The sequence below is a fragment of the Cololabis saira genome, chromosome 19 (genome assembly GCF_033807715.1).
Source record: "Cololabis saira isolate AMF1-May2022 chromosome 19, fColSai1.1, whole genome shotgun sequence".
Taxonomy (NCBI): domain Eukaryota; kingdom Metazoa; phylum Chordata; class Actinopteri; order Beloniformes; family Belonidae; genus Cololabis; species Cololabis saira.
Window position 1 is genome coordinate 11,587,376 of NC_084605.1, and position 27,562 is coordinate 11,614,937.

Here is a 27,562-nt window from a genome sequence, read left to right on the forward strand (position 1 = left end):
AATCTACTTGAAACAGGTGAAAATTGTTGTTTTTTTCCAATGATGAGGGATGGCATCCCCCCCTGAAATAAAAACGGTCAAAATCCCACCTGTATAACTTCCATCCGCCCTTTCCATCCCTTATGTAATTTCATCAATGAATGTGGTATTACTGCTATTTCAACATTTAGAGTCGTCACCAGAAAAATAACTTATTTGACAATTTTCACCTGTTTCAAGTAAACTTTCACTTGAAATAAGTAGGAAAATCTGCCGGTGGGATTTATCTTCTTATTACAAGCAAAAAAATCTTGTTCCCATGGCAGATTTTCTACTTATTTCAAGTAAAAATCTACTTGAAACAGGTGAAAATTGTTTTTTTTTTTTACAGTGATGAGTCTTATTTTAAGTGTAATGAGAGTTTTTTACTAAAATGAGACATTTTAACTAGAAATAAGACAAATATTCTTGTTAAGATTTTGAGTTTTTGGAGTGATCCATTCTACTTATCCTGTGAAGGACAGAGTCATATTGATAAGTTCAGAAAACTGTTTTTTTATTGTTGTGTTTTGATGTATTTGATGTAAGCCCAGTGGATATTTAAAGCTTACAGAAGGCTGCATTTAACTGCTGCTATGTCATTCCTATAGTATTTCTGCAGGTGTTTTGGTCAGTGCCGTTATTTGTAATATATTATATTATTTGTAATCAGCACAAATTATCTGTCCCCATATGATAAAATCCACCATCCCCCCTGATTGTTTTTTACAACTCGAGTACTACAATACATGACTACGTAATACATTTCCCAACATTAATTTGTTAAATACTACTGAAAGCAGATCTGCTCCCACTATTTCATGAAAACATGATAGATGTCCTTCATATCAGCATCAACTATGCCTGAATTGTATTCTTGATAAGAATACAATACCAAAGTTTGGGGTTTTGTGCACCAAATTCTTAATATACTCAAGTCGTTAGACAACGAGAGAAAAATACTTTAGTATCAACTGAAAACTAATGCTTAGTGCTGCTCAAAAGCAGGTCAGAAAAACAACTAACCAAAATCAGCTGGGACCAGGCAAACATTTTTGATCTTTGTCGTCATAAAAATATGCAGGGCTCCACATGGACACACAGTGGGGAAATGAAACCAATTGTTCTTTGTAGATTTTATTTGTTTCTCAAATACAGGAGAGTTAATGTACAGAAGGACAAAGAATTTCATCAAGAACTGTACAATATTTACACATCTTTTTTTTCCTTTTTTATGGAAAATTAGATTGTTTTCAAAATAAGTCATAGTATGCACAGACATCAAAATGATAAAAATGAAATGACTATTTCCTCTTTAAATATTACCTATTTATACTCCTTCCCACATGGGAAAGGGATAGTTCTTTTTCTTTGCACCTGCATGACTGATGATTGAACTGAAGCACGACAATGTTAAGTTTCAAATAGATTTTGCCATTCTCCTTTTTTTTCTTTTCTTCCTTTTTTGTTTATTTTACACCCACTATATTTAATACAATATTTCTGTCTCAACGTCTGTTCTTTTGTATAGAAGGGAAGACGACTTGGATATGTGGGTTATGATTGTATACTGATCCTGTGAAAAATAAAAAGGTATTCTAAAATGTTAGGGCAGCAAACCAGCGCTTGTGAGAGTTTAAGTTAAAAACCTCCTCATATAAATAATAAAAATGTGTTTATATATTATCACACAGCTGACTGGTGCCGCCCTACACATAGCACAGGATGACGGAGCGAGGGAGCATTTATTAACACTTTTTAATGTATTTCTACTCGTGGACGAGTCCATGGTCACACTGCTCACGGCACACTACACGCAATTTAAAAAGCATTCTCACCCTCTTCCACGCTTTTCAAAAGCCAACAGCTGATGTTAGTCTTTTCAAAAAAATAATTTATGTAAAAACTAAGCGGTAATAGTTTCTCTTTGAACAATTGTCTTTTTGACACAGTTAATAACATTTCGGCGGCTCCTCCGTTTTTACTTGGTGTTTTTGGCTCCTCCTCTTCATCCCGTTTTGTGTCTCTCCCTTTTCACCAATGGTAAATTCCTCCTTTAGCCTCCAGTGACCCGCGGTCCAGTGGGGTCACCTTTCTCACAAAGTAATACATTTCTTTAGTCTTTGATCAACAACGAGAACCAGAAAGAACCCCAAGAAATCCAGAAGCCAGTGTCCGAGGTCATATCAACAGACCCTTCTTGTGTTCGTTGAGGGACTTAAAAATTCATCCTCGGATCTTAAGAGACTTGAAGAGCGTCAGAGGGCTGTACAATGGGATCCATTTTCTTTCGGTTTTTGTATTTTCTTTAAAGTCTTGTTTTTTTTTTAAATATTCTTACTTAAACCTTTCTGTCCTTTAACACAAGTCACTCAAGCTTTGGTGCTGAGTGTGAGCAGCTCAATGAAGGAGCTAAAGAGGGTGTCCAGCCAGCTCTGGTTGGCCATGCACTGTTGTACCACCTCCTCTTGGCCCGGATCCTCGGCCGCCTGCTCGATGGTGTTGGTCTGGAGAAGTGAGAAGAAAACAAGAGCAACTGTGACCAGGCTAAAAAGAGAGAACGTGGAAACTCGTGCTCAAAAAATGATGGAATTGCATCAATAACGCACAATTTAAGCATTTACAGACATAATTTTACTCCTCTTCAGTTTAAGGAGTGAGTCCTACGTACTTTTCACACCTGACTAAAATCCCCTGGACCTGCAGTAATTCTAAAATTACACCCCTGTGTCTGTTTCTTTCAGCATATTCCCAGTAAATAGGCAAGGTTTGTGTTTTATTATAATTTACACTTACTGATCCTTGATGTTAAAGCCTTGCTTTTTACTAAATAATTACTTTTTATTTAACATAAACTTGGATTGTTTAGTTAAAAGCAGTTGATCCGAAACATGACAGTCAGATTTCAGTGACTACATCCCTTTTTGAATAATGATAAAATCAGAAAATGGTCTATTGGCTGATGTTCTTTAGTTCCCATGGTAACAGTAGAGATTTTGTGCTGTCAAAAAGGCTTTGAGCTTGATGAAAGATAACTTTCTTACTGCATGATGCAGCCTAGGGATGGGCGGTATGGACTAAAAAAATGTATCAAGATAATTTCTGGCATTTATCCCGATAGCGATAAAAATGACGATAAAAAAAATACCAATTCAACTCCACCTTTGTAACTATAAATCTATCACCACATTCAGTCTTTGGAGCCCCCAAAACACTGCTCTAAAAGAATACTAAATGCTACTAAACTACACCAATTAAATGTAATTGATAAAAACCAATTAAATGAGTTACACCTGTACTGCAAAACTGGAATGACTCAGATCCGCCATGTTTGTTACACAAAAACCTCATCAATGGGAATTTATCTATCTTTCTTTCTTTCTTTCTTGCTCATTTCCTTCCTTCCTTCCTTCATGTACGTTGTGCGTGGATTTAACGCAGAACCATAAATCAGCTTTACACAAAAACGTCATCAACGGGAATTTATCGTTTTTACTGCGAGATGACAAATTCTTACCATGGGGAATTTTTTTGACGGTTTATCGTGAACGGTAAAATATCACCCATTCCTAATGTAGCCACACATGTTGTCATTTCATTGTTGCTCTTCTGTTGATCCGGACTTAATGTGTATTCATTTCTTTACATTTTTGTCCACCAAAAATACATCACTATGCTACATGTGGTGGAATCTATGTAAAAGTAATACCAAACCATGTACCACAGCTGTCATATTTATGTTGGGAAAGAGGCTAAAAAGACAACGAGAGGAATTTTTTCTTAAAGATTTCTGCCCACAAATCACTTGGACGCCCCTGTATGAATCCCCACATGAAGCCCACCAGCACCCCGCTGTGATTGGTTCAGTACGTTCTGTGGTGCTGGAAGTGGCTGTGAAAGGGAGGGGTAACGGACCCGTTTCCAAAGGGAGACGTCTTACACATGTGAGTGCGTCTGGCGGGCCAGGCTACGGTACTTAAGGACACGCTTACCTCTTTCTTGCACTGTAAGAAGGTGTGGTATTTATAGTGATGTAGGGAGTGGTAAAGACTGTAGATCCGGTACATCTCTGATGAAAGCTTAAAGTCCTATAAGAAAGACATTCCATTAGGACAACTCAATTTTATTTAAATGAATTTAAGAAAACAAAATGTGAAAACGAGACATAAAACATAAAATAAAATCAATCTGGCATTAACCGCTGCCAAAGTATAGCAGATTTGGAAACTTGCAGCTGTTGCGGGCCCCCACCCGCCTTTACTGTAAGGGATCATTTTTTTCAGAGTTGTGGTTTCAGTTTTATTTCCTCCTTAACCAGGTTGTAGTTTTTCTTTTTTCTTTTTTATCTATAAATGTCAGAAAACACCGGTTCAAAGTTTAAAGGCGTTCCACAGGTGTCAGCAAACCTGTCTACCTCACACACACTCTACCTGCTTTTTTCTTTGCACTGTTTCTTTTCTTTCAATCTCCTGTATATACTGCTCATATTTCTGTAATTATACATATTTTATATATATTTTTTATTTTTTTTAGTCTCTTTTTACCCCTCCCCTGCATGTGTGTGCTAAGTGTACTGCTGCCAACAAAATAAGTTTAATAACTTCCTTCAGTTAAATTTATTGAAATTTCATGAACTAGTAGACCATAGTATTCTGCAAATTATGTTTAAAGCTCATAAAAAAACTTTACCAATCAACATTCAGAAAAGATTTGAAAAAAGAAAAAGCAAGTATAACTTAAAAGGAACAGAGATTTTTATAAAACCAAGATGCAGGACAAAATTGATGGAACGTTGTGTTTCTGTGAAAGGAATCAATTTATGGAACAATCTGAACAAAGAAAACAAAGAATCCAAATCAAACATTACATTCAAAAGAACAATTAAAGCCTGTATGTTAAGGAGATATAACGAAAAATATTGAGTTTGATTGACATACCCGTAGGCGGTGGTAATTTTATTTAATGTTATTTTAATTTTATTTTAGTTGTTTTTATTCACTTAGTTTTTTGTTTTTTTAATTATTATTAATTTATGTTATTTGTGAAAGGGGCAGATCAGATAAGATTCTTCTTCTTTCTGCTCCCTTTTCATTCATAAGTTAGGAACATTTGTATTTGTGTTTGTATTAAATTGTTTTGTTTTTTGAATGAAATAAAGAATAAAAGAATAAATAAATGAAGTTTCCCCACTGAGGGAGAAAATAAAGGATTATCTTATCTTATCTGTAGATGTAGGTTCAAATGTACCCAGTCTATTTGAAAACGCCACAAATACAATTTAAAGCAGGCATATTACATGTGTTGCAGCCAAGCACAGGAGAGATGACCGCTAATGTTACACTAAGTCAGATGCAAAATCAGAATCGTCTGTAAATAGCAAGAAGTTCTGTGTCTGGTACCGATTTAGTTCTGGCATTTTTTGTTAACAAAAATGAGTTCCATATGCTGAATATCGGTCTTCTGTGGACCCGTGCGAACCTCCAGTGAAGATGGAGAAAAGAAAGCAACACATTTTTCTTGCAGTAATTAAGTCACAGACTTACCTGTGGTTTAGGTAGGGTCTTCTTGACTCTGTTGAGGGTCTTGCGGTTGTAGGCGTCGCCGCTCAGCCGCACCCTCACCACCCCGGTGTCCAGGGGGTCGATCATTATTTGGGGGTAAGCGTGCAGAACCTCCTGTCAAGGAAGAGAGGCAGAAACAGTTAGTAAGAAACAGACACAAAAGGCAATAATTACATTCATGCAAGTGTTTATTACCAACATTTTTACATAAAAAAATATCCTCAAAGCAAAACTAATATAATACATCAGCTATAATTAGATCCACATGAAAACATCACATTTTCAGGTTATTGATGAAGCCCTTATAATAAAGACTTCCAGCATTTCAGAGTTTAGTGTTATTCCCTGGCACACCACTGAGCCATTAAACTGCTGTCTACTTTAGTTTATTGAATAAAATAAAAAAAATAAATGAAAAAAGAACCAGAGAAAAGGGAACCAGCACAGTGAGAGCAGTTTACCTGGTGTGGAGAGTTCATGCTGACTCTCCTCAACAACCTCCTCTTCTGCTCGCTTATGATGCTGTCAATCTTCCTCATCGGGGGGAGGTAGAGCTCATCTGATGGCCAATCAAACGAAAGGAGGTTTCAATAGTCATCACTCATGCAGCTGTCAATCATTTTAATACCAAGGGCAAAGTCGTGGCAGCTCTGTCGGCTGTACACCCGCAGGGCTTTTCCCCGCTCCCTCACTCCTTATTTTGTGGACATACAGGACTGTCTCAGAAAATTAGAATATTGTGATAAAGTTCTTTATTTTCTGTAATGCAATTAAAAAAATAAAAATGTCCTACATTCTGGATTCATTACAAATCAACTGAAATATTACAAGCCTTTTATTATTTTAATATTGCTGATTATGGCTTACAGTTTAAGATTAAGATTCCCAGAATATTCTAATTTTTCTAGATAGGATATTTGAGTTTTCTTAAGCTGTAAGCCATGATCAGCAATATTAAAATAATAAAAGGCTTGCAATATTTCAGTTGATTTGTAATGAATCCAGAATGTATGACATTTTTGTTTTTGTAATTGCATTACAAAAAAAAAAAAAATCACAATATTCTAATTTTCTGAGACAGTCCTGTATAAACCCCATTGAAAGATTCATCTAAATGTGTATGTGGAAAAGGCAACAAATCCTCTCCTATTCTCGGGAAATGTTGCCCAGCTGGCCTCAAACCTGGCAGCCAACTCTTGTCAGTTTACTCTACCTGCCCTAATTTCCTACTCTTTACTCTTTATTTATTTATTTATTTCGTGCATGGTGATCAATCTACACATTCATGACCGAAAAGGAGCAGGATGAAGACAAGTCTTATGTTACCTGCCCCTTATTAAATACCAAAACAAAAAGAACAGTCTATGTAACAAATATTTACAAAAATATACACTTAAATAGAAACCAACCACATATATCAATAATACTGTTTAAGTCCCAGCCTATTCATGATCATATAACTTAAATATTTTATCTTTATACATTTTTTTGAACCTAAATAAATTTGTGTATTCCTTTAACTTCTGGATTTGAAAAAAAACTGCTGTAGATTACTTGGTAATACTTTTCTTTTTGCCCTATGCATAACTAATAATGTCTGTAACTCAACTATTTCTTTAAATTTAATAATTCCTGAATTAATAAATAATCTGTTGGTGTGTTCTCTGTAATTTGTTTTATGAATGATCCTCACCGCTCTTTTCTGCTGGATAAACAATGGATGTACATTGCTAGTATAGTGCTAAAACAACATCCGAATACTTCTACAGATCTGCGTCATGCCCAGGCATTGAAGGTGCAGAAAACATGCTACCTGACAGGTAAGTCAGGTAAGTTAGACAGATATTTCTCATGCGAGTAATGGCTGAGGGGAAGACTGTGTCTTACCATCTGTGTCTTCCAGGGCTTGGATCATGTCCGGGTCCAGAGCCGTGCTCACCAGCATCTCCACGTAGCTCCTGAACATCTCCCTCATGGCACGGTTGTTCACTCCGCCCTTTACTGGCACTAAGTGGGTAAAAACTACAGTTTAAAAACCATCAAAGTGAATATTATCATGCTTAAAATGTACAACTTGAAAATGTATCGAGTCAAAATGGAAGCAGGGATAATCGAAAATGCCATCTTACTTTCGTTTTCACTTGCCGCCTCCTCAGATGAGTCGGAGTCAGACGATGAAGGTACAGATGAAGGAACGTTGAGCCACTTCTTTCTCTTTTTGGGTGGAGGCTCTGCCTTTACTTTAGCTGGCTTGGCCTTGGGTGGTCGCTCAGCCTTTTCCTTCTCCTTCCTCTCCACAGCTTTCTTGTCCTCCTTTGTTCTACCACGTTCTGCAGCACTGGAGCGCTTTTCTACCTTCTCCTGCTGCGCGTGGACTCGCTTCTCCACCTTCTGCTGCTGTACTCGTTTCTCCACCTTGTCCTGCTGCAGCTGTACTCGCTTTTCTGCCTTCTCCTGCTGCGCCTGTACCCGTTTCTCCACCTTCTCCTGCTGAGGCTGCACCCGCTTCTCAACCTTGTCGTGCTGCGCCTGTACCCGCTTCTCCACCTTCTCCTGCTGCGGTTGCACTGGTTTCTCCTTTTCCCTCTCTTTCTCCTTCTCCTTCTCCTTGGCTTTTGATACGGCAGCTGGAGCCTCCTTCCTCTCCCGGGGTTCTTTTGTTGTTGTCGTCGATGCTTTTGTTTTCTCCCTCTGCTCACGCTGCATTGGTGAAGTCACTCTCTCCTCTTTGTCCTGTACTTTAGGTGGTGTCTGCGTCGCAGGAGGGGACGCCATTCTGGGTAGGGACTGCCGTCTGTGAGACACAGGGGACTTCAATTTTAACAAGACACAAAAAATAAACCCAGTAACCCCTTCTTTACTGTTTTATCTTTACTTGCCAAGACTCACTTGAAATAGGCAAGGCAAGGCAAATTTATTTATATAGCACAATTCAACACAAGGTAATTCAAAGTGCTTTACATTGACATTAAAAGCGGCAAGACATAATAACAAATAGGTAAGAATAAGAAAAGAAGTAAAATAATAAAAAGCACAAGCTGTTAAAAAAAAAATTGTGAAAAGAATAGTGAAAAAATAGTGAAAATGTAATGTCACTGACCTATTTTTTAAAATCTTTTTAAGATTAAAGATGAAAAACAACTGGTACCTGTGAGCAGGAGTGGCTCTGCGCCATGGTCTCCGGGAGCACACTCTCACATAGTCCTTTTTGTTGACGTTCTCCAGAAACTTTACGTATATTCGCTGGTATCGCCTCTTAGCATCTCCAAAGTAGCCAAGATACTAAAGCGGAAACAGATTATAAAGACTTAAATGCATCATAGCAAAACCGTTCTGACCTTCTGATCTGCTCAGCAACCATACAACAAAGCATAGGCTACAGTTTGTTGGTTTTTTTCTTCTTATGTTAAGAGTTGAAACCTCCAAACAGTTTCTAAGTAAACAAGACCGTTTACAGGTTAGTGCGCTGGAGGGTTTAGATGAACTCACGTTGCTTGTGGCACAGAATTGTCTCTGCCCATCTTTGATCTCTGGGCTAAACTTCTGAAGCAGAGCTTTCTGCACCCTCCAGATGGGTGGAGGCTCACGACCCGTCTGCAGAGCCAGCTGTGCACAAACACCACACACAGTTCAGTTAAAATAAATAACGTGTATTCAATGAAAGAAATTATTTTCTTTAGTGATGCACCGATTGTTCGGTAACCGAAATTGTTCGGCCGAAAATGGCAAAAAAACACTTTCTGTGTTCGGTGGAATAAGTGGGAAAAAAAACGAACAATTAATAACGGCGTTTTAAAATAAGGAAATAGACTGGCCGCTCCCCTAACTGTTCCACCACAAACATAAATCGTTGGCCAACCAAAAAGTAACCACGTAAGAATTTTACTTATCATTCACCAGGAGGTGGAACCAAAACAACATAATGCTGGGAAATTAAAAAATGTTCAGTTTTTTATGTTCAATAAATATTTTCTACCTTGTAATTTTGTAAAAGATTTTTTTCTTTGAAAAGCATGCCTAAATCAAATTTATTTGATTCATGCAATGGTGAAAAAAATGAAAAACTGTGAAGAACCATGTTCGGTATTCGGCCATGTGTTTATTCGGTTTCAGTTTCGGCCACAAATTTTCATTTCGGTGCATCACTAATTTTCTTTTATTATTTCTTTGCTCTAGCATCAAATTAAACTGGAGCATTTGCAGTTTCTATCAACGTCTGTATGGCAATATGTGGATTAATTCTTTGATGCACCAGTTCAGACCAGGGCTGCCCTCTACACATTCACACACAATTACCTTGAGCGTTCGAATGTCTTCAACGCGCACCACAAACTCATCCCTTTCTCTGAAGATGCCCTCCCCTCCGCTCTCACTCTCATCCTCCTCACTCTCTCCAACAATGGCAGCATCTTCTTGCTTTTGGGCGAGGTGAAGCGAGGTGATCTTTGGAGCTGGAGGCTCCTCAGGAGAGGCGGGGGACTCCGGGGATGGCATGGGAGACTCCTTTTGAGTTGAGGATAGGGGAGGAGGGGAGGCTGGAGCAGGAGCAGGAGGAGGGGGAGTGGAAGGCTGGGCAGGAGTAACAGTTGGGGGAGGTGATGGAGAAGGAAGGGTGGGAGCAATGGGGCTGGGAGGCTGGGAACCCTCTTGGGGTTCCTCTGGTGGAGGTAGCGGTGAGGGGAATGAGAGAGGAGGGAGTGGAGAGTGAGAAGGAGACGAGGAGGAGGCTGGAGATGGGGGGGCAGAGGGAGGTTCAGGAGTCGCTGGCTCTGGTGGAATCTCTGGAAGGGGATCTGGAACGAACAAGAGACAGGAAAAATACATTTAACCAAATTCATGATATGGTAGGACATTTTCCAAAGATAAAAAGGGAACTAAGCTGAATAAAAATCCATCAGCTACAAAATGAGATAAGAGTGGACTAGGAATGGGTGATATTTTACCGTTCACGATATACCGTCAAAAAAATCCCCCACGGTAAGAATTTGTCATCTCACGGTAAAAACGATAAATTCCCGTTGATGACGTTTTTGTGTAAAATCGAATTTATGGTTCTGCGTTACGTACGTGAAGGAAGAAAGAAAGAAATGAGCCAGAAAGAAAGAAAGAAATGAGCCAGAAAGAAAGAAAGAAAGAAAGAAAGAAAGAAAGAAAGTGAGCCAGAAAAGAAAGAAAGAAAGAAAATGAGCCAGAAAAGAAAAAAGAAAGAAAGAAAGAAAATGAGCCAGAAAGAAAGAAAGAAAATGAGCCAGAAAAGAAAAAAGAAAGAAAGAAAGAAAGAAAGAAAGAAAGAAAGAAAGAAAGAAAGAAAGAAAGAAAGAAAGAAAGAAAGAAAGAAAGAAAGAAAGAAAGAAAGAAAGAAAGAAAGAAAGAAAGAAAGAAAGAAAGAAAGAAAGAAGAAAGAAAGAAAGAAAGAAAGAAAGAAAGAAAGAAAGAAAGAAAGAAAGAAAGAAAGAAAGAAAGAAAGAAAGAAAGAAAGAAAGAAAGAAAGAAAGAAAGAAAGAAAGAAATTCCCGTTGATGATGTTTTTGTGTAACAAACATGGCGGATCTGAGAGCGAGATAGATTTATAGTTGAAAAGGTGGAGTTGAATTGGTATTTTTTTTATCGTCATTTTTATTGTTATCGGGATAAATGCCAGAAATTATTGTGATACATTTTTTAGTCCATACCACCCATCCCTAGAGTGGACCAGTGAGACAACTATACATTACCATCAAGTTTAGGGGGACCCAGAGTTTCCAAGTGGGGTTCCCTCTCCTCTGTCATATCACCGTCTTCATCCCCTACTGTGCTTCTTTCCTCCTCATTCTCCTCCTCCTTGTTCTCTTCCATGTCCCCCTCTTCTGGCTGAAGGATATCTGGTTCGTTGGACTGGGGCTGATTGTGGGGAGTGTGCATGGTGGGCTGTGGACTGAGAGTGGGAGGTTGCAGTGTGGGGGTGAGAGGGGCCTGAGCCGGCTGAGACTGAGGCTGGGGAGGTGAAGGAGGCAGCGGGGCCTGGAGGTTTGAGGTCAGCTGAGGAGTGTCGTACAGAGCAGAAATGGCAGAGGAAATGCTCTTCTGAAGGTCCTGGTTCTTTCCCACTGAATCCTCCTCGTCAGAGGAGAAAGATGGCAAGGTTTCCAGGTTCCTCTTTAGCTCATCTTCTAAGCGCTTGGGGCTGGGACAGTTGCCCAGAGCCAGACCTCCGTTACCCTCACCGTCGCCGAACGGAGGCGGCGGCGGGGGAGGTGGGGCAGGAGACAGTGGACGTAGAGCTCCTGCTTTACAAGGGGAGCTTTCGCCATTGTCAGGGTCCATTCCTGGTGAGATGTCCAGTCCTGGAGGTCTCTTCCCCGTCTTGAGGAAGTCCAAGAATGAAGCGACAAAACCAGCCTTAGACTCAGAATCCCTCTCATCCCCCTGGAAAAAACATAAACATAAAAACCACGAGTCATTAAAACAGAGATCTCCACAACTATCAAGTTATGAACTAGTGGGCGACCGATAATCGATATCGAAAAAAATTCGATATTCATAATTTTATTAATAATCGGTATCGCCCCCCCCCCCAAAAAAAAAAATCGAAAATAAATAATTTCGATTTTTTTTTTTTTTTCAAAGAAAAATTAAGAAATTTACTGAAATACTGCATTTTCTTTTTTGTTATTTTTTTATAGGCAGCTTTTTTATTTTATGTAAAGAGAAAATTCACTTAATGTTATTTTTAATAACTGAAATGCTGCTTGTTCTGTTTGATGTTCCATAATTTGCACTTTTGATGTGTGAGCCGTGCAAAGTGAATATTGCTGTCCTTCCTAGCAATAAATTGCTCACCATTCATTTAAATGAATTCTTGTATTGAAATGTGTTTTCTCCCAAAAAGGTAAAAAAGGGTAATAATCGTATCGGCTGATATCGGCTATCGGTCTTTTTGATTTCCCCCTAATCGGTGATCGAAATAATCGAAAAAAAGGCTGATCGGTCGGACACTATTATGAACTGAAATTATAGTCACTTAAATTCAGTTTTATACAGCAAATCAGTGTAAAATTGGTCTTTCTGGCCTTTACCCTTTCTTCCAGTCCATCGTCATCCATTACTTCGCTTATCATTTGGCTTTTTTGTTTGTTCTTGTCGTGGCTTCTGGTGCTCTCGGTGCTGCAGGGTGGTCCAGGACTTAAACCCAGAGAGGGAGCGGAGCCAACTGAGCCGTCTGACAAAGCAGGATCGGTGCCAGACAAAGAGTCTGTCCTCAGCAAAGAATCGGAGGATGACAGGGTACTAATCGGTAACTTGATCTGAAAGAAAATAAGAAAAAACAAAACAGTGATGCATCTGATAGTAAATCCAAAAAAAGCCCCTAACATTTCTTTTTTTTTAATTATTTTAATTACATTTTTTAATTTTTAACTATTGCTGAAAACAAGACAAATCTAAACATAGATATGAAAAAAGGAGTTAAAGTAGGAGGGGGCAACTAAGTAGAAAAAAAAAATATTTACTGAGGGTAAATCAGCACAATTAATAGGAACCCTGCAGTCTAGGGGAAACCATACATACGGCTGTCTGAAGAGCTTCCAAACTCAATAAATATACAGTATGTTAACAATTGCACAATTTGCAGAATGTCATAATTATCTAAATGGTTGGTTATTTCTTGGGAAAAGTCTCATAACGTAACGTGCAACTACCCTGGAAGGTGCACGGGGTGCAGCAGTGACTAAAGTGGCTTCAGATTGTAAGACGCCACTGTTAAAGCGTACTAAAGCAGCTGCTGGACCAGTGGGCAGTACATATTGTATATTACTTATTATTACTACATTGCTATAAGTACAGCACAGTATACAGCTTTGAAAATGTTTGGGGCCAGCCTTAATGAGCCGTCATGATTTGTAGAACTTCAGGGTAATGTTTCATCAACACTACTAATAAATTATTTGTAGAGTCATGCATATTAAAATTCATAGATATTGTATATTTAAAAACATTAGAAATTTTGTTTCGAGTTAAGAATAATAGCCTTCCTGCTTGTTTTCAGCATTTCTTTAAATTAAGAGAAACAAATTATAATTTAAGAAGGCTGTGGGTCTTTGAAAGATGTCGTGTGAGGACTAATGTTAAATATAGATGTGTTTCATTTTTGGGAGTCAAATTATGGAATCAACTTAGTGATGAAGTGAAACTGTGTAAATCTCTGTTGAATTTTAAAAAAATATTGAAAAGTAAAATAATTAAGGATTACAATGCTAAATGATTGGAGTATAATTTGGTTAAGCAGAACAATTTAAAAAGGGAAATTTCTCTTTTTTTTTCTTTTCATATTGCAGATAATCTGGGTTTTCTGTTGGAAAGTACAGGGTAGGCAAATATAAGCTTTGGCTTCAGCCTATTCCTTTTTCGGTTACAGAGTTTATTATTATTTTTTTGTGTGAAACTGATGAGTGTAAACTTGTATGAAAGTGTTTTGTCATTTACACACACACAGTTTGAATTGCAAATAATGTAATGTAACCGAAATAAACAATTCATTCATTCATCAAAGTACCAGCTCAGAGACAAATCATTCAGCCTTACCGTCTTTCTATCAACTCACAACTACTGATGATGCGGCATTTGATGTACCCAGTAAGTGAGAAGCTGAGTCCTGTCTTTTTATTTATTTTCCCTTATCAACAGTAAATTCTCTAAAGCAGAATATAGTTTACTGAAGTTAATGCTTCCACCAGTACTTTGACTAATGAAATTGAATCTGACTTTTTGAGGTCATTTTCTTGCAGTTTGAAGATGAAGATTTAAGGTTTCATTAGTTACTGAATGCACCATTAAAAGCATAAGTGCAGATCCCACCATTTCAAGAACAAACTTCTTAAAAAGCAAAAGTTGCTGCTTTTAGTCTTTAGAAAAATAAACAAAAAAACAAAACACACGGGACTGAAATGACAGTGAGGACGAGGTTTAAATAAAGCTTTTAAACTGGTCACGCCTAAACAGTTAAGTGTGATCATCCTCCAGCCAAAGAGTTAGTGATTTGATCCCCAGAACCCAGACCTGTCAAAACACCCACAGACAAAAACACTGACCTCTACCATGAGAGGGAGAAACTACAACGTGACTCGGCCCAATACCACCTGCTGCATCTCATTTAATTACTTTAGGTCTCCTATTTACAACGTGGCCTTTTAAACAACCTGAGGCAGCTCACCACTTCACTTGCAACAAGATCTTCCCTCTGAGAGGGATGACAATCGCCTGTCTGTGGTCGAGTTTATGTCAAAGAAAAAGGTAAATCGTAAAAAAAACAAAAGAATAAATAAAAAGGTCAGCCATATATTTAATTAAATTAAGTTAGGTAAGATGTACATTCCCATTTTATTGAATCTCCTCCAATTCCCTATTAATATCCTCTTTAACTTACAGACCTGGGGCCGGATTCACCTAAATGTTCTTAAGAACGATCTTAAGAAATGTCTTAAGATCTAAAATTAAGAAGTTCATAAGAAAGTTCTTACGTGCAATTCAATATTTTCTTAAGAACCGTCTTAATTTCTTACAAATTTCTTACTTTTCCTACTTAAGAACATGAATATAATAAAATAATAATAAGAATATGTCATTGCATTGCACGCGCCAACAAACAACATTTATACAGGTAGTTTGTGTCTTAACCGTCAGTCACTCACTAAACATGGAGAAGGAGAAAAAGAGATGTAGGAACTTTTCAAGGTTATGGTGGATGAGATTAATATATTGAAAAGGGTGATATTAGATGCTTATTATTATTATTATTATTATTATTATTATTATTATTATTATTATTATCTTTTCACAGAAGACATTTTAAGACAGGTCAAGGTTGTCTTAAAGTTAAGAAAAAAGTCAAGAACAAATTTGAGAACTTTTATTTCAAGAATACCATTTATTCTTAAGTTTTTTTCTTAAGAAGAAACCTAAGAAGAAAGTTGAGAAAATACTTAAGAACATTTTTGGATAATATGACTTCTTCTCTTTTTTCTTCTTAAGACTGAACTTAAGAAAAAAAATGACACTTAAGAAGATTTTTTTTCTTAAGAATGTTTTGTGAATCCGGCCCCAGGCTTCTATGTTTTCTTTGTACAAAGGCTACAAAAAGCCAACACATAAAGCTTCAATAATTAATATATACTTCCCATTTATTACGACCTGTGTTTGATAAGTGAGCACTAACCTTGAGAGGTGGGATTGGCTCGTGTTGCTGCTGGGGCTGGTGATGGAGCTGCTGCGACTGCTGCTGATGGAGGTGGTGAGGGTGCATCTGATCTGGTTCCTTTCCACTCATTTCCATGTACATATCCTCCCTCTTTCCTCCTCTACCCCTGCTTCCACGGCCCCTTCCCCTACCTCGACCCTCTACGTTGAATCCCGCTCCAACTGCTGCTCCACCCATATCCCCCAGCATCCCTCGGGGGGTGTAGGGCTCGGGCATGGGGCGGATACGAGGTCTGCCTCTCGGCCTGGGAGGACCGTCTCTTTTCGGCCTCGTGGGCTTTCGCCCTCTCTTCTTGGGTCCATCTGGAGGCAGGATGGAGTGTGAACCCATAGACGAGTATCCAGAGGAGTGGTAAAAATCAATGTCGCTCATTAAAGGGCTGAGTGATCCACCGCCGCCTCCTCCCTTTCTGCAGCTGGATACTAAATCTGGTAATAGGTCGGGCAGCCTGCGGCTGTTCAAGCGGATGTCAGCTGGCTGGTCAGCTTTATCTTCGTCGTCCTCAAACTCATATTCTTGAGCGTAACTTTTCTTAGGCAGTGTGTTGGGGTCCCTGCGCTCCTTTAACAGGTGGAAAGAGCTGGATTTCAGGAGCTTCTTGGGACGAGATGAGCAGAAGATTGGAGACTGGAGTCCTCCAGAACCTGTCCCTGAGCTAGGTCCTCCAGGCCCGGAAGACATTTTACCTCCAGAGTTGTTGGGACCGGCTGTGTTGGGTCCCATACCCATGGCCGGAGCCTGGGACTGTATCAAACCGAGCTGCTCCGTGTTGACGGTAGAAGGAAGGTCGTGAGTTTTAAGAGAATCCAGATCCAGAGTCATAGTGTTGTTGCTGGGTTCCTCCAGACCATGACAATACGGTTCATAACCTTGATCTCCACCATGGTGACCCATCATGTCATAGCTCGGTCCGCTACTTCCCCCGGCTCCTCCCGTATTCTGTCCAGTTTTCATAGCGTCCAGTCCTTCGCGCCCAGTGTGCGCTTCGTTCATCTCCTCCTGCCCCGGTCCTGCACCGCCCGCGCAGCTCGACTTGTAGTCCTCCGCACAAAACATGTCTTCCATCCCTGGAAAAAAGGAGCGGTCCTCATCTTGGAGGAGGGAGTCCGGGAAGCAGATCGAAGTCAAAGGTACGAAGCGGTTACTCTGTTGATTCTGGTCTGCTTTCTCCCCCGGGGCGCCGGTGTCGAACTGGTGCTGCTCCGACCGCTGTTGATCCATCTGGTTCTGCTGAGGCGTGAGCTGGCTCGAGAGTGGTTGCTGTGGATCAGTTTGGGGCTGGGAGTGGGCTGAGGAAGAAGGTGGGGGTATATGGTGAGAGTGAGGAGGCTGTTGTTGTGGATGAGGGTGGTGGGAGTGAGTTTGTTGGTGTTGAGAGCTCGGATGCTGCTGCTGCTGCTGCTGCTGCTGCTGCTGCTGTGCGTGATGCTGTGAAAGATGGTGCATGTGAGACGGGGTGGACAGGCCAATGTCGGGCTCAGTGAGGAAGGAGTGGAGTTCGGGGGCCGAGTGTTGCTGTGAGAGGTGGGTTTGTTGCGGCTGATGATGAGGTGGGTGCTGCCTCTGCGGCTCCTGCTGTCTGTGGCGCTCACCGCTACTCCCGCTCCTCCCCGCGCTGCCTGGACCGCCACGTCTTTCTTCTGCAACGGCGTCCGTGTTGGAGCTCTGAGAAAGGGAGCGCTCCAGCATGTCCAGGGAGGAGACCACCGCACTTTGTTTAACCTGGCTTTGTTCGTGCTGATGGGGCCCGTGATTGTAGTGAGCCGCCGCCACCTCCAAAGCCTGGGACTGCAGCTGAAGCTGGAGCTGGGTGGTTTGGGACTGAGACTGGCTCTGATGTTTACTTGAACCAAGTCTCCCACCAGCACTCTCCATCACAGCTTGCTGCTGGCTTATAGGATGCTGCTGCTGTTGTTGGGGATGAGAGTCCATTTTATGGTGCTGCTGATGCTGTGAATGAGAATCTATTTTATGGTGCGCCTGATGCTGATGGGAGTCCATCTTTTGGTGCTGTTGATGCTGAGGGTGGGAATCCAATTTGGGATGTTGCTGATGCGGTTGGTGTTGGCGATGCGAGTCCATCTTGTGGTGCTGTTGGTGAGTCTCCAGTTTGTTTCGGGTCGTGTGCGACAGCACCGACTGGAGCAGGTGAGGAGGCTGACGGGACTGGTCGGTGGGAGAGTCCATTAGGGTCCCGGTAGCTTGAGAATGCTGCTGGGGGAGCTCCGGTGTTTTACGAGGGTAAGGGATTTCCGCACGCTCCTGCGGCTTCTTTTGGAGATCCATTTGGGAAAGTGGCGGCATCTGTGAATGTGAGGACACGTGTTGACTGTGTGAGGAGTGTTGGGGAGCAAGAGGATGCTGGGTGTAAGGGTCGGCCCGGCCGTAGTGCACGACAGAACCCAAACTGTCGTGGTGATGGAGGTGGGAGTGTACTTGTTCAGCGCTGCCTCTTCCACCATTGCTTCTGTTACTCCCAACAGATCTCTCGTTCCTTTGCTGCTGCTGTTGCTGCTGCTGCTGTTGATGATGATGCTGTTGCTTCTTTAGGGACATCTCCAGCTGGTTGTCCAGCCCTGAGATTGACCCTCCAGAACCCGCATTTCCCACTCCGGCGGTGGATGTCGCACTGTGGGTACGTATAACACTCTGGGGGTGGTACCTCTCTTCAGAGGTCTTACCCATATCGTAGCTCATGCCTTTGCCCGAGTCGCTGGTCGGGGGTCCTGACTGCGACTGAGGCTGCGTCTGTTGAGATGTCTGCTGGGACTGCGGTTGAGGATGGTGATGAGCAGCCTGAGGACCGGGACTCGCTTGGGCCTGAAGCAGGTGTTGAATCAAAAACTCATCGTCATCGTCAACTTCCTCCTGGGATCTCTGCGAGGCCACTCCTAACATCGAAGTGTCCTGCTTTGATTTGGAGGAGGTGGAATGATATGACTGAGGTTGGGAGGCAGGGCCTCTGGTGTCAGGGAAGCCCTGGGGGGAGGCAAGAAAAGGGGGTGAGAGGACAGAGGAGATGTATTTATTTGAGCCTGCACCTCCTGGAGACTGGGTAGGGCAGGTGGGCACTGGGGAGTGCAACCCTGGACGGATGATGCCTGAGTTGCCTGACGGGGAGGGGCTGGAGTCTGGAATATGATAAGAGCCTCCACTTCCTGCTCCACCTCTGTCACTGCTCATATTAGTCCCCGCTCCTCCTCCCGACCCGGAGTTTCCACTCCCGGTGCCGCTGCTGCTTCCTCCACCAGATGCGCCACTTCCCGACGACCCACTTGATCTCAAAAGGGCGGGAGAGTGACCTGGGGCCCCATAGCCGAGCGACGGGCTCCCAGCTCCGCCTAACGATGATGGAAGGGATCCATAAGCAGAATCAGTTCCGTACATATCAGCGGAGTACGACTGGCTTCGCCCACCTAAGCCCCCGTAACCTTTCCCACCAGTGCCAGAACTCAAGTCTTGAGCTTGTGGCGAGCTGAAGCCTCCGTAAGACTGAGCTAGGTGGGATGTCGGAGGCTGATTGGGGGAATACGACTGTGTCTGTTGTTGGGGTGGAGTTTGACCGGTAAGAGCAGATGTTGGGGTCTTGACTGGGGGCACAGGAGAGCCATAGCCAGACAAGCAGGATTTCGGTAAAGACTGAGGAGCTGACGAGGAAGTGGCGGGGGGCTGTTGCTGTTGAGGTGCGGGGGGCGGTGGAGCCGGCTGAGGGGGGGGCTGCTGCCGCGAAGGAGCTGCACTGGACGTGGAGGTTGGAATCGAGTTTGAAGGATGAGCTCCTGATGTGGCAGAGGAGGAGGAGGAGGAGGAGGAAGAAGTAGAAGAAGCAGAAGGCGGGGTGTGAGGAGTTCTTGAGGATGATGCAGAACTTCCAGAAGAGTAGCCGCTGCTAGAGCTGCTTTTTGTACCTTTTCCAGCTGAGGAAGAAGAAGAGGAGGAGGAGGATGAATACGGAGGCTGAATGATCGGCCGGTACTGCTCAGTGCGAGAGGCCGGCTTGTGGTCGGAAGAGGGACTCTGGTCACCTAGTGGACTGCAAGAAAGTCCAGCGTGCCTGTGGTGGGTGGCGATCTGCTGGTACCCCGCCCCTCCACAGCTGAGGTAGTGCTGGAGAGAATGGGCCGCTGAGGACGAAAGCTGTGACTGGGATGGGGTGGGCCGCTGATAGTGCTTGATAACGCTGTCCTGCCGAGGCACCGTCCTCTCCTGAGCCGAGTTGGACTGGGACTGAGATTGAGGCTGTGGCTGGGCTGAGGAAAACACTGAGGGATTATACAGCTGGGAGGATTGATCCTGTAGCTGTGATGACAACAGATTGAACTGGTGTGACTGCAGGTGCCGGGCAGATGATGCCTGGGCTGATGTGGCACCCGTGGGATCCTGGCTGCCCCTGTAGGCGGCGGCGGCAGCACCCTGCGAGGACAGGAGTCTGTCAAAACCCAGGCTCGACTGGGAAGGGGCCTTGATGTGTATTAGGGGATCGTGTGGGGAGAGAAGGCCATTGGACGTGGGGCTGAATGTGGGTGTGTCCTGGAGGGAAAGGGAGGCGGCAGGGAAAGAGCGGCTGGAGAAGGACGCTGGATGTTGATAGGCTGACAGAGCTGAAGAGGATGGGAAGGAGCCGGAGCCAGGAAGGGCTCCAGAGATGAATAGTTCAGGAGGAGCAGGCGTGTGCATCGCTGTTAGGAAGAGGAAGACATAGCAATAAATCATATAAAGTCATCAAAATGAGACTATTTGATAAGAATGCAAAAGTAAAATAATGAGTATTTAATTAAATGTTTAAATTTGCAAAAGAATGCCATTAACACTGTCAGAACTAGGGATGGGCGGTATGGACTAAAAGATGTAAGATGTTAAGATGCATTTATCCCGATAACGATAAAAATGACGATGGAAAAAATACCAATTCAACTCCACCTTTGTAACTATAAATCTATCAACACATTCAGTCTTTGGAGCCCCCAAATCACTGCTCTAAAAGAATACTTAATGCTACTAAACTACACCAATTAAATTGAATTAATAAAACCCGATTAAATGAGTCGCTCTCAGATCCGCCTTCCGCCAGGTTTGTTACACAAACACGTCATCAACGAGAATTTTTTTCTTTCTTTCTTTCTTTCAGGCTCATCTTTCTTTCTTTTTTTCAGGCTCATTTCCTTCCTTCCTTCCTTCCTTCCTTCCTTCCTTCCTTCCTTCCTTCCTTCCTTCCTTCCTTCCTTCCTTCCTTCCTTCCTTCCTTCCTTCCTTCCTTCCTTCCTTCCTTCCTTCCTTCCTTCCTTCCTTCCTTCCTTCCTTCCTTCCTTCCTTCCTTCCTTCCTTCCTTCCTTCCTTCCTTCCTTCCTTCCTTCCTTCCTTCCTTCCTTCCTTCCTTCACGTACGTTGTGCGTGGATTTAACGCAGAACCATAAATCAGCTTTACACAAAAACATCATCAACGGGAATTTATCGTTTTTACCGCGAGATGACAAATTCTTACCGTGGGGAATTTTTTTGACGGTATATCGTGAACGGTAAAATATCACCCATTCCTAGTCAGAACAATGATGCAGTCAAACATTTATTTTTTTTTTTTCCCTTTTTCTTAAATGTCATATTGACATTGGGCCTGTTTGAATGTCAACACATCAGGGAGGATCTAGCATGGCCCCACCTGTCTGCCAGGATGGTGTGCGGAACTGAGAGAGAAGAGAGGAGGCAGAAGGAGGAGGCTGGGGACCTCGGGACTCCAGGGCTGAGATCAGATTCATGACCGATGCATCCGGGGCAGAGGGGCTGGCGTGGTGCAGGCCAGTGTCAAAAAGCCCAGAAAGACCTTCAGAAATTAAAACAAGAAACAACAAAAGAAGAATTAACTAGTGATACAACTGTTAAAACACCATTTGGACAAATGCACACAGAGTAGGGATGGGCGGTATGGACTAAAAAATGTATCACGATAATTTCTGGCATTTATCCCGATAACGATAAAAATGACGATAAAAAAATACCAATTCAACTCCACCTTTGTAATTATAAATCTATCTCGCTCTCAGATCCGCCATGTTTGTTACACAAAAACGTCATCAACGGGAATTTTTCTTTCTTTCTTTCTTTCTTTCTTTCTTTCTTTCTTTCTTTCTTTCTTTCTTTCTTTCTTTCTTTCAGGCTCATGTCCTTCCTTCCTTCCTTTTTCCCCTTCCTTCCTTCTTCCCTTCCTCTTTTCTCCCTTCCTTCCTCCTTTCCTTTTGCCCTTTCCTTCCTTCCTTCCTTCCTTCCTTCCTTCCTTCCTTCCTTCCTTCCTTCCTTCCTTCCTTCCTTCCTTCCTTCCTTCCTTCCTTCCTTCCTTCCTTCCTTCCTCTCTCTCCTTCCTTCTTCCCTTCCTCTTTTCTCCCTTCCTTCTTCCTTTCCTTGTTTTCTACCTTCCTTCTCCCCTTTCCTTCCTTCCTTCCTTCCTTCCTTCCTTCCTTCCTTCCTTCCTTCCTTCCTTCCTTCCTTCCTTCCTCCTGCTCTCTCCTTCCTTCTTCCCTTCCTCTTTTCTCCCTTCCTTCTTCCTTTCCTTGTTTTCTCCTTTCCTTCTCCCCTTTCCTTACTTCCTTCCTTCTTCCCTTCCTCCCTTCCTTCCTTCCTCCCTTCCTCCCTTCCTTCCTTCACGTATGTTGTGCGTGGATTTAACACAGAACCATAAATCAGCTTTACACAAAAACATGATCAACGGGAATTTATCGTTTTTACCATGAGATGACAAATTCTTATCGTGAGGAATTTTTTTGACGGTTTATCATGAACGGTAAAATATCGCCCATCCCTAACACAGAGTAAGGAAAACCTATTAAAAGGGGGCTGAGGGATTTTAAATATTGTAATAAGAATCAAAGTTTATCTATGAATTCTGCTGTAACAGTTTTTTCAGTAGTTGAAATTTTACCTACAAGCACATTGAAATAGCAAAGCACTATAAGAATGCGACCGCAGGCTTTGGCATCCAGAGCTTTGCCTCATCTGAACTATAATGTGCACATTTTTCAATGACAATGATGTACCCGAGCCAGTGTGAACAGACACAATAATTCATTGCCAGGGCCCCTAATGGTGGTGACACAGAAGGTATGACATTTATCTTACCCAAACTCCGTCCAGCTGCTCCCCAAGCCCCGCCTTGGCCAGAGCTCCCTGGGTGGTGATTGGTGGCATAGCCCTGCAGAGGGTGTGGGGTGGCATAGGCTTGTCGGTGAAGGAGCTCAGACTCAGGGTGGGATGATCTGGAACTCCCATACACAAGACTGGGAAGGAAAGGGAGACAAGGATTGGGAAAGTGTCATTAATATCAGAATACATTAACACTAAAGTAATCTATTATAATAAATAAGACAATAAGATGTGCAATATCTGCCAATCTACCTCACAACACTCCACCTGCTTTTCTGCACTGTTTAACTGTATATACTGTTCATATCCTGTTTATACATATTTTATACGTATCTTTTTGTATTTTTTATATATTTTTTTATTTCTGACTTTTCAGTCTTTTTACCCCTCCCCTATATGTGTGTGCTAAATGTACTGCTGACAACAAAATAAGTTTCCCCACTGAGGGAGAAAATAAAGGATATCTTATCTTATCTTAGTTCACACATGACCTTTGATTAGATTAAAAGACTAATTAAAATATTCCCTGCACAAATTCTGATGTGCAAGTCAAATGCACTTCAATTAAAACAATCCCAACATTAGACTTCAACTCAAACCAATAAGTTTGGCCTCCATATTGAACCCATTGCTTCTTAGGAGGGAAAAAACAATAACCTATTGAAGCTAATTTATTGTTTAACAATTACACAATGACAACCCTGGTCATTACGTGAATATGAATTACAATACATGCAAATAAAGCTAGCCAGTAATGCAATTATTAAATAAATAATGAAAGAACTGAAAAATTGTATTATTATAATGGCATCGGAACGCCCAGCCATTACACGATTTAAACAATTGCAAAGCAAAAGTTTGTTGCGCACCCCCAAAAAGAGAAAAGGGACTCAAATTATTTTCCAGATGCATCATATTTCTGTAGAAAAGACGGATGAAATGCGTGTCTGGGTGGCCAGATTCACGCACACTAGCAGCAGCAGCAGAGTCTGCAGCTCTGCTACAAATGCAGAAACTAGGCCCAAACGGCCAGGCCAGTGTTGCGTTTAAATGCACCACGGTTGACTAAAGTGCACGACTGGAACATGTTAAAATGAAACAATTAAAAAAAAAAGATATATAGTATATAATACTTCCTCTATTTAAATCAGAGACTAGCGATTAACATGTCTGTAAGCACTAATTGTCATGGTGATGCAGCTAACAACTGGATGCTGCAGGTTGACGCGAATGCACGCTCAAGTTGCATGCAAACACCAGCAACTAGTCGGGTTTCCTTCAATCCAAATGACATTTCTCGGGGGATGTGTTGGCTATCGAGTCAAATCAAGCGACTAAACTCTTTGCTTGACCCTCACATGTGCAGCTATGAGCAGCAGAGTTGTTTGCGTGTGCAGGCCGCAAGCAAGCGACTTCCCTGCAAGACAACGTTAGCTCGCAGGCTAAGCAGAGCTAAAAGACAAAGCTACCTAACACAGTCCAGGCGTGTTTTATCATCACCCAACTGCATGCATTTCCTCACATCGCCATTTATTTTATTTCATTGCATTGTATTATTTGAGACAAAACAGCAAAATTGCATGTTTGAAGCAAAAGGAAAGTGGCACAGCTGTAATATGCAAATGAACACAAACCAGCTAAAACCATCCAAAAACCAATTATATGGATCACGGCTGGAACCAATTCAACTACCAAAAAAAAAAAAAAAAAATACATTAAAATACTAATTTTAACAGTGGTGCATCCGTTTTTCCTAAATGTGCCAGTATTTAGGTTTAATTTACAGTGTGACAATTATTTGATGAATGTGTAATTAATGTTTAACCCTGGAGTTAATATGCATCAGCTCATCTTGTTGATGTCTTTGCTGCGTCTGCACTCTTTGCAGTTCTTATCAATGCATTTAATCTATCCATCTATGCATGGTAACGTTTGCAGGCCTGCACACACAACACACGGGGAACAATAATTCCTATGGACACTCCAGACATCCCCCACCTCCACCCCACCAGGTCCACCTAAAAACCCCTGTCTGTCAATCACATTCAATGCATTTCCCCCCCCCAACCTTTCCTTTCCTTTCCTTTCTCCACCCCGCCCACCCCCACGACCCACACTGATTCATTCCTGTTTATAATATTATTACTATGCAACTAGTTGGATGACAATGCACTACTATAATGGCATTGCATGGTGCTAAATGTGAAGTGAGTGGCTGTAATGTGTTTGCACAGGTCATAATTCCCTGCAAAAGTGTTACTGATGCATGCACATTGTCCTGAATTGAATCCATACCTTGCTTTGGCCGTTCTGTCGTAACTCCATCCTGCTCCTGCGCCCAAATCACCGAATCCTGTTCCCGGGTAATTTCTATCCATTTATGTGTTGTACAGTGGTGAGGATGAGGATGAAAGCAACGAGACACGATGTAGGAAAAAAAAATCCAGTCTCTCCCGTTCTCGTTTTTTCAGGCTATTTTCCCCGGTTTCATAAGCAAGTCCTCAGGAGTGGAAAACAGCATATTGAAAGAGAAATGGTGGGGAGGAGGAGAAAGCTGGATGAAAAAAGAGGGGGGTCTGAGTGCGGGGTTATAATCCAACCACCTCCAAAAAAAAAGGAAAAAAAGACAAAAAAAAAGCCAGTTTTCTCCTTTAACCTGCGCCTTTCACGTTTATCATTCCCACGAATGCAGCTCTGGTCTTAAACTGGTCATGATGAAGATGCGGTGATGGGCAGATTGCTTTTAAACGTTTGACTTGAACGCGTCCTTCCTTCCTCGCCGTCCCTCCTCCCTTTCTCCGGGCTACCGGCAGCTACAGCGCTAAAACTCGAGAAAACCTCGCAATCCTTAGTAGCAATCACTCCCCACGGCGTAGAAAAAGCAGTCCCCGATTTGAAAATCTCCTTTTTTTTCCTCTCTTCGCATGCTAATCACCCCCCCATCCCCCTGCAGCGGAGCCGCGGTAGCAGCAGACGCTAAGCTGTCAGCGACGACGCATCAAAATAAAAACCAGGCTGCGTTTATTACCCCCTTTTTTCTCTCCTTTAAAAACCCCCTTCGACAAAAAGCGTTGACGAGGAACCACACGGGGAATAATACCAACAAAAAAAAGGAAAATAAACACTTCAGCTAACGAGGAAGTGTGAAGAAAGCAGGCCGCGTTTTAATATTTTTTACTCATTTTCCTCCGAGACGCCATTTTTGAAGGCGGCTCGCCGCTGCCTGCCGTCCTCCAGCCTGAATTATGGTTCTGCGTTAAATCGACGCAGTGCCTACGCCGTAGGCTACGGCGTTATGCTGCGTTCCATTTACCTCGGAAGTCGGAACTCGGATCTGGGAATGACGTCACAGACGTGTTATCAGCGTTCCAGTTACAAAGTAGGAAAACAAGATTGTAGTTCGCACATACCACATGAAAAATGAAAATTACACTATAGCCAGTACTGGAGTTGAGGGGGGATGAGGGGGGATTGCATCCCCCTCTGAAATAAAAACCCCAGTAAAACTGCCATCCCTCCTTTCCATCCCTTATGTCATTTCATAAATGAATGTGGTTTTACTGCTATTTCAACATTTAGAGTCATCACCAGAAAAATAACACCAGAAAAATAACTTATTTGACCATTTTCACCTGTTTCAAGTAAATTTTCACTTGAAATAAGTAGGAAAAATCTGCCAATGCGATTTATCTTCTCATTACAAGCAATAAAATCTTGTTCCACTGGCAGATTTTTCTACTTATTTCAAGTGAAAATCTACTTGAAACAGGTGAAAATTGTTGTTTTTTCCAGTGATGAGTCTTTTTTAAGTGTAATGAGATTTTTTTTACTAAAATTAGACATTTTAACTAGAAATAAGACAAATATTCTTGTTAAGATTTTGAGTTTTTGCAGTGATCCATTTTACTTATCCTGTGAAGGACAGAGTCATATTGATAAGTTCAGAAAACTGTTTTTATTGTTGTGTTTTGATGTATTTGATGTAAGCCCAGTGGATATTTAAAGCTTACAAAATACTGCATTTAACTGCTGCTATGTCATTCCTGCAGTATTTCTGCAGGTGTTTTGGTCAGTGCTATTATTTCTAATATATTATATTATTTGTAATCAGCGCAAATTATCTGTCCCCATATGATAAAATCCACCATCCCCCCTGATTTCTTTTTAAAACTCGAGTACTGACTATAGCAGCATATATATGCCGAACAATACTTGTATACGACTGATTTAGTGTGACCAAAACTAGAATGAAGTGCTACGAATTTTTACAGAGCTCTCTTCTACTGTTTACAACCGGGGCAGCCATGTTGGAATGTGAACTCGGGGGTGGTGAAGACTCTCCCACTTTCCCAGTGGGAAATCCCACTTCGAAGGGCGTTCCAGTTGAAAAATCCAACTGGGAACTGGGAAATCCCCACTTCCGAGGACAAATGGAACGCGGCAGTAGGCTACGCGGTCGCGCAAGGTACGGTGCGTGTCGCCGCGTACCCTACGCCGTAGGCTGTGCGTTGGTGTAACGCGGGACCATAAATCAGCCTTCCCTCTCCCCCTCCGTGTCTGCGGTGACCTCCATTCACCGCCTCTCACTACACCGACGAGCCTCGCTCGCTTTTCCACATTT

The 27,562-nt window shown here is 42.1% G+C and overlaps 1 protein-coding gene across 1 annotated transcript; it reads right to left on the minus strand.

Moving 5' to 3' along the window:
- Positions 1 to 1,127: 1,127 nt before the first annotated feature.
- On the minus strand, positions 1,128 to 26,171 carry prr12a (proline rich 12a). The gene is made up of 15 exons (XM_061708938.1): positions 25,237 to 26,171; positions 22,918 to 23,075; positions 21,467 to 21,628; positions 15,769 to 20,489; positions 12,635 to 12,862; positions 11,294 to 11,984; positions 9,876 to 10,372; positions 9,069 to 9,185; positions 8,728 to 8,861; positions 7,709 to 8,373; positions 7,467 to 7,586; positions 6,041 to 6,138; positions 5,562 to 5,693; positions 4,011 to 4,106; positions 1,128 to 2,525 (listed from the first exon to the last, which is right to left on the minus strand). The coding sequence occupies exons 1-15, from the start codon at positions 25,317 to 25,319 to the stop codon at positions 2,391 to 2,393; spliced, it is 8,037 nt and encodes a 2,678-aa protein (XP_061564922.1). The 5' UTR covers positions 25,320 to 26,171; the 3' UTR covers positions 1,128 to 2,390.
- Positions 26,172 to 27,562: the final 1,391 nt, after the last annotated feature.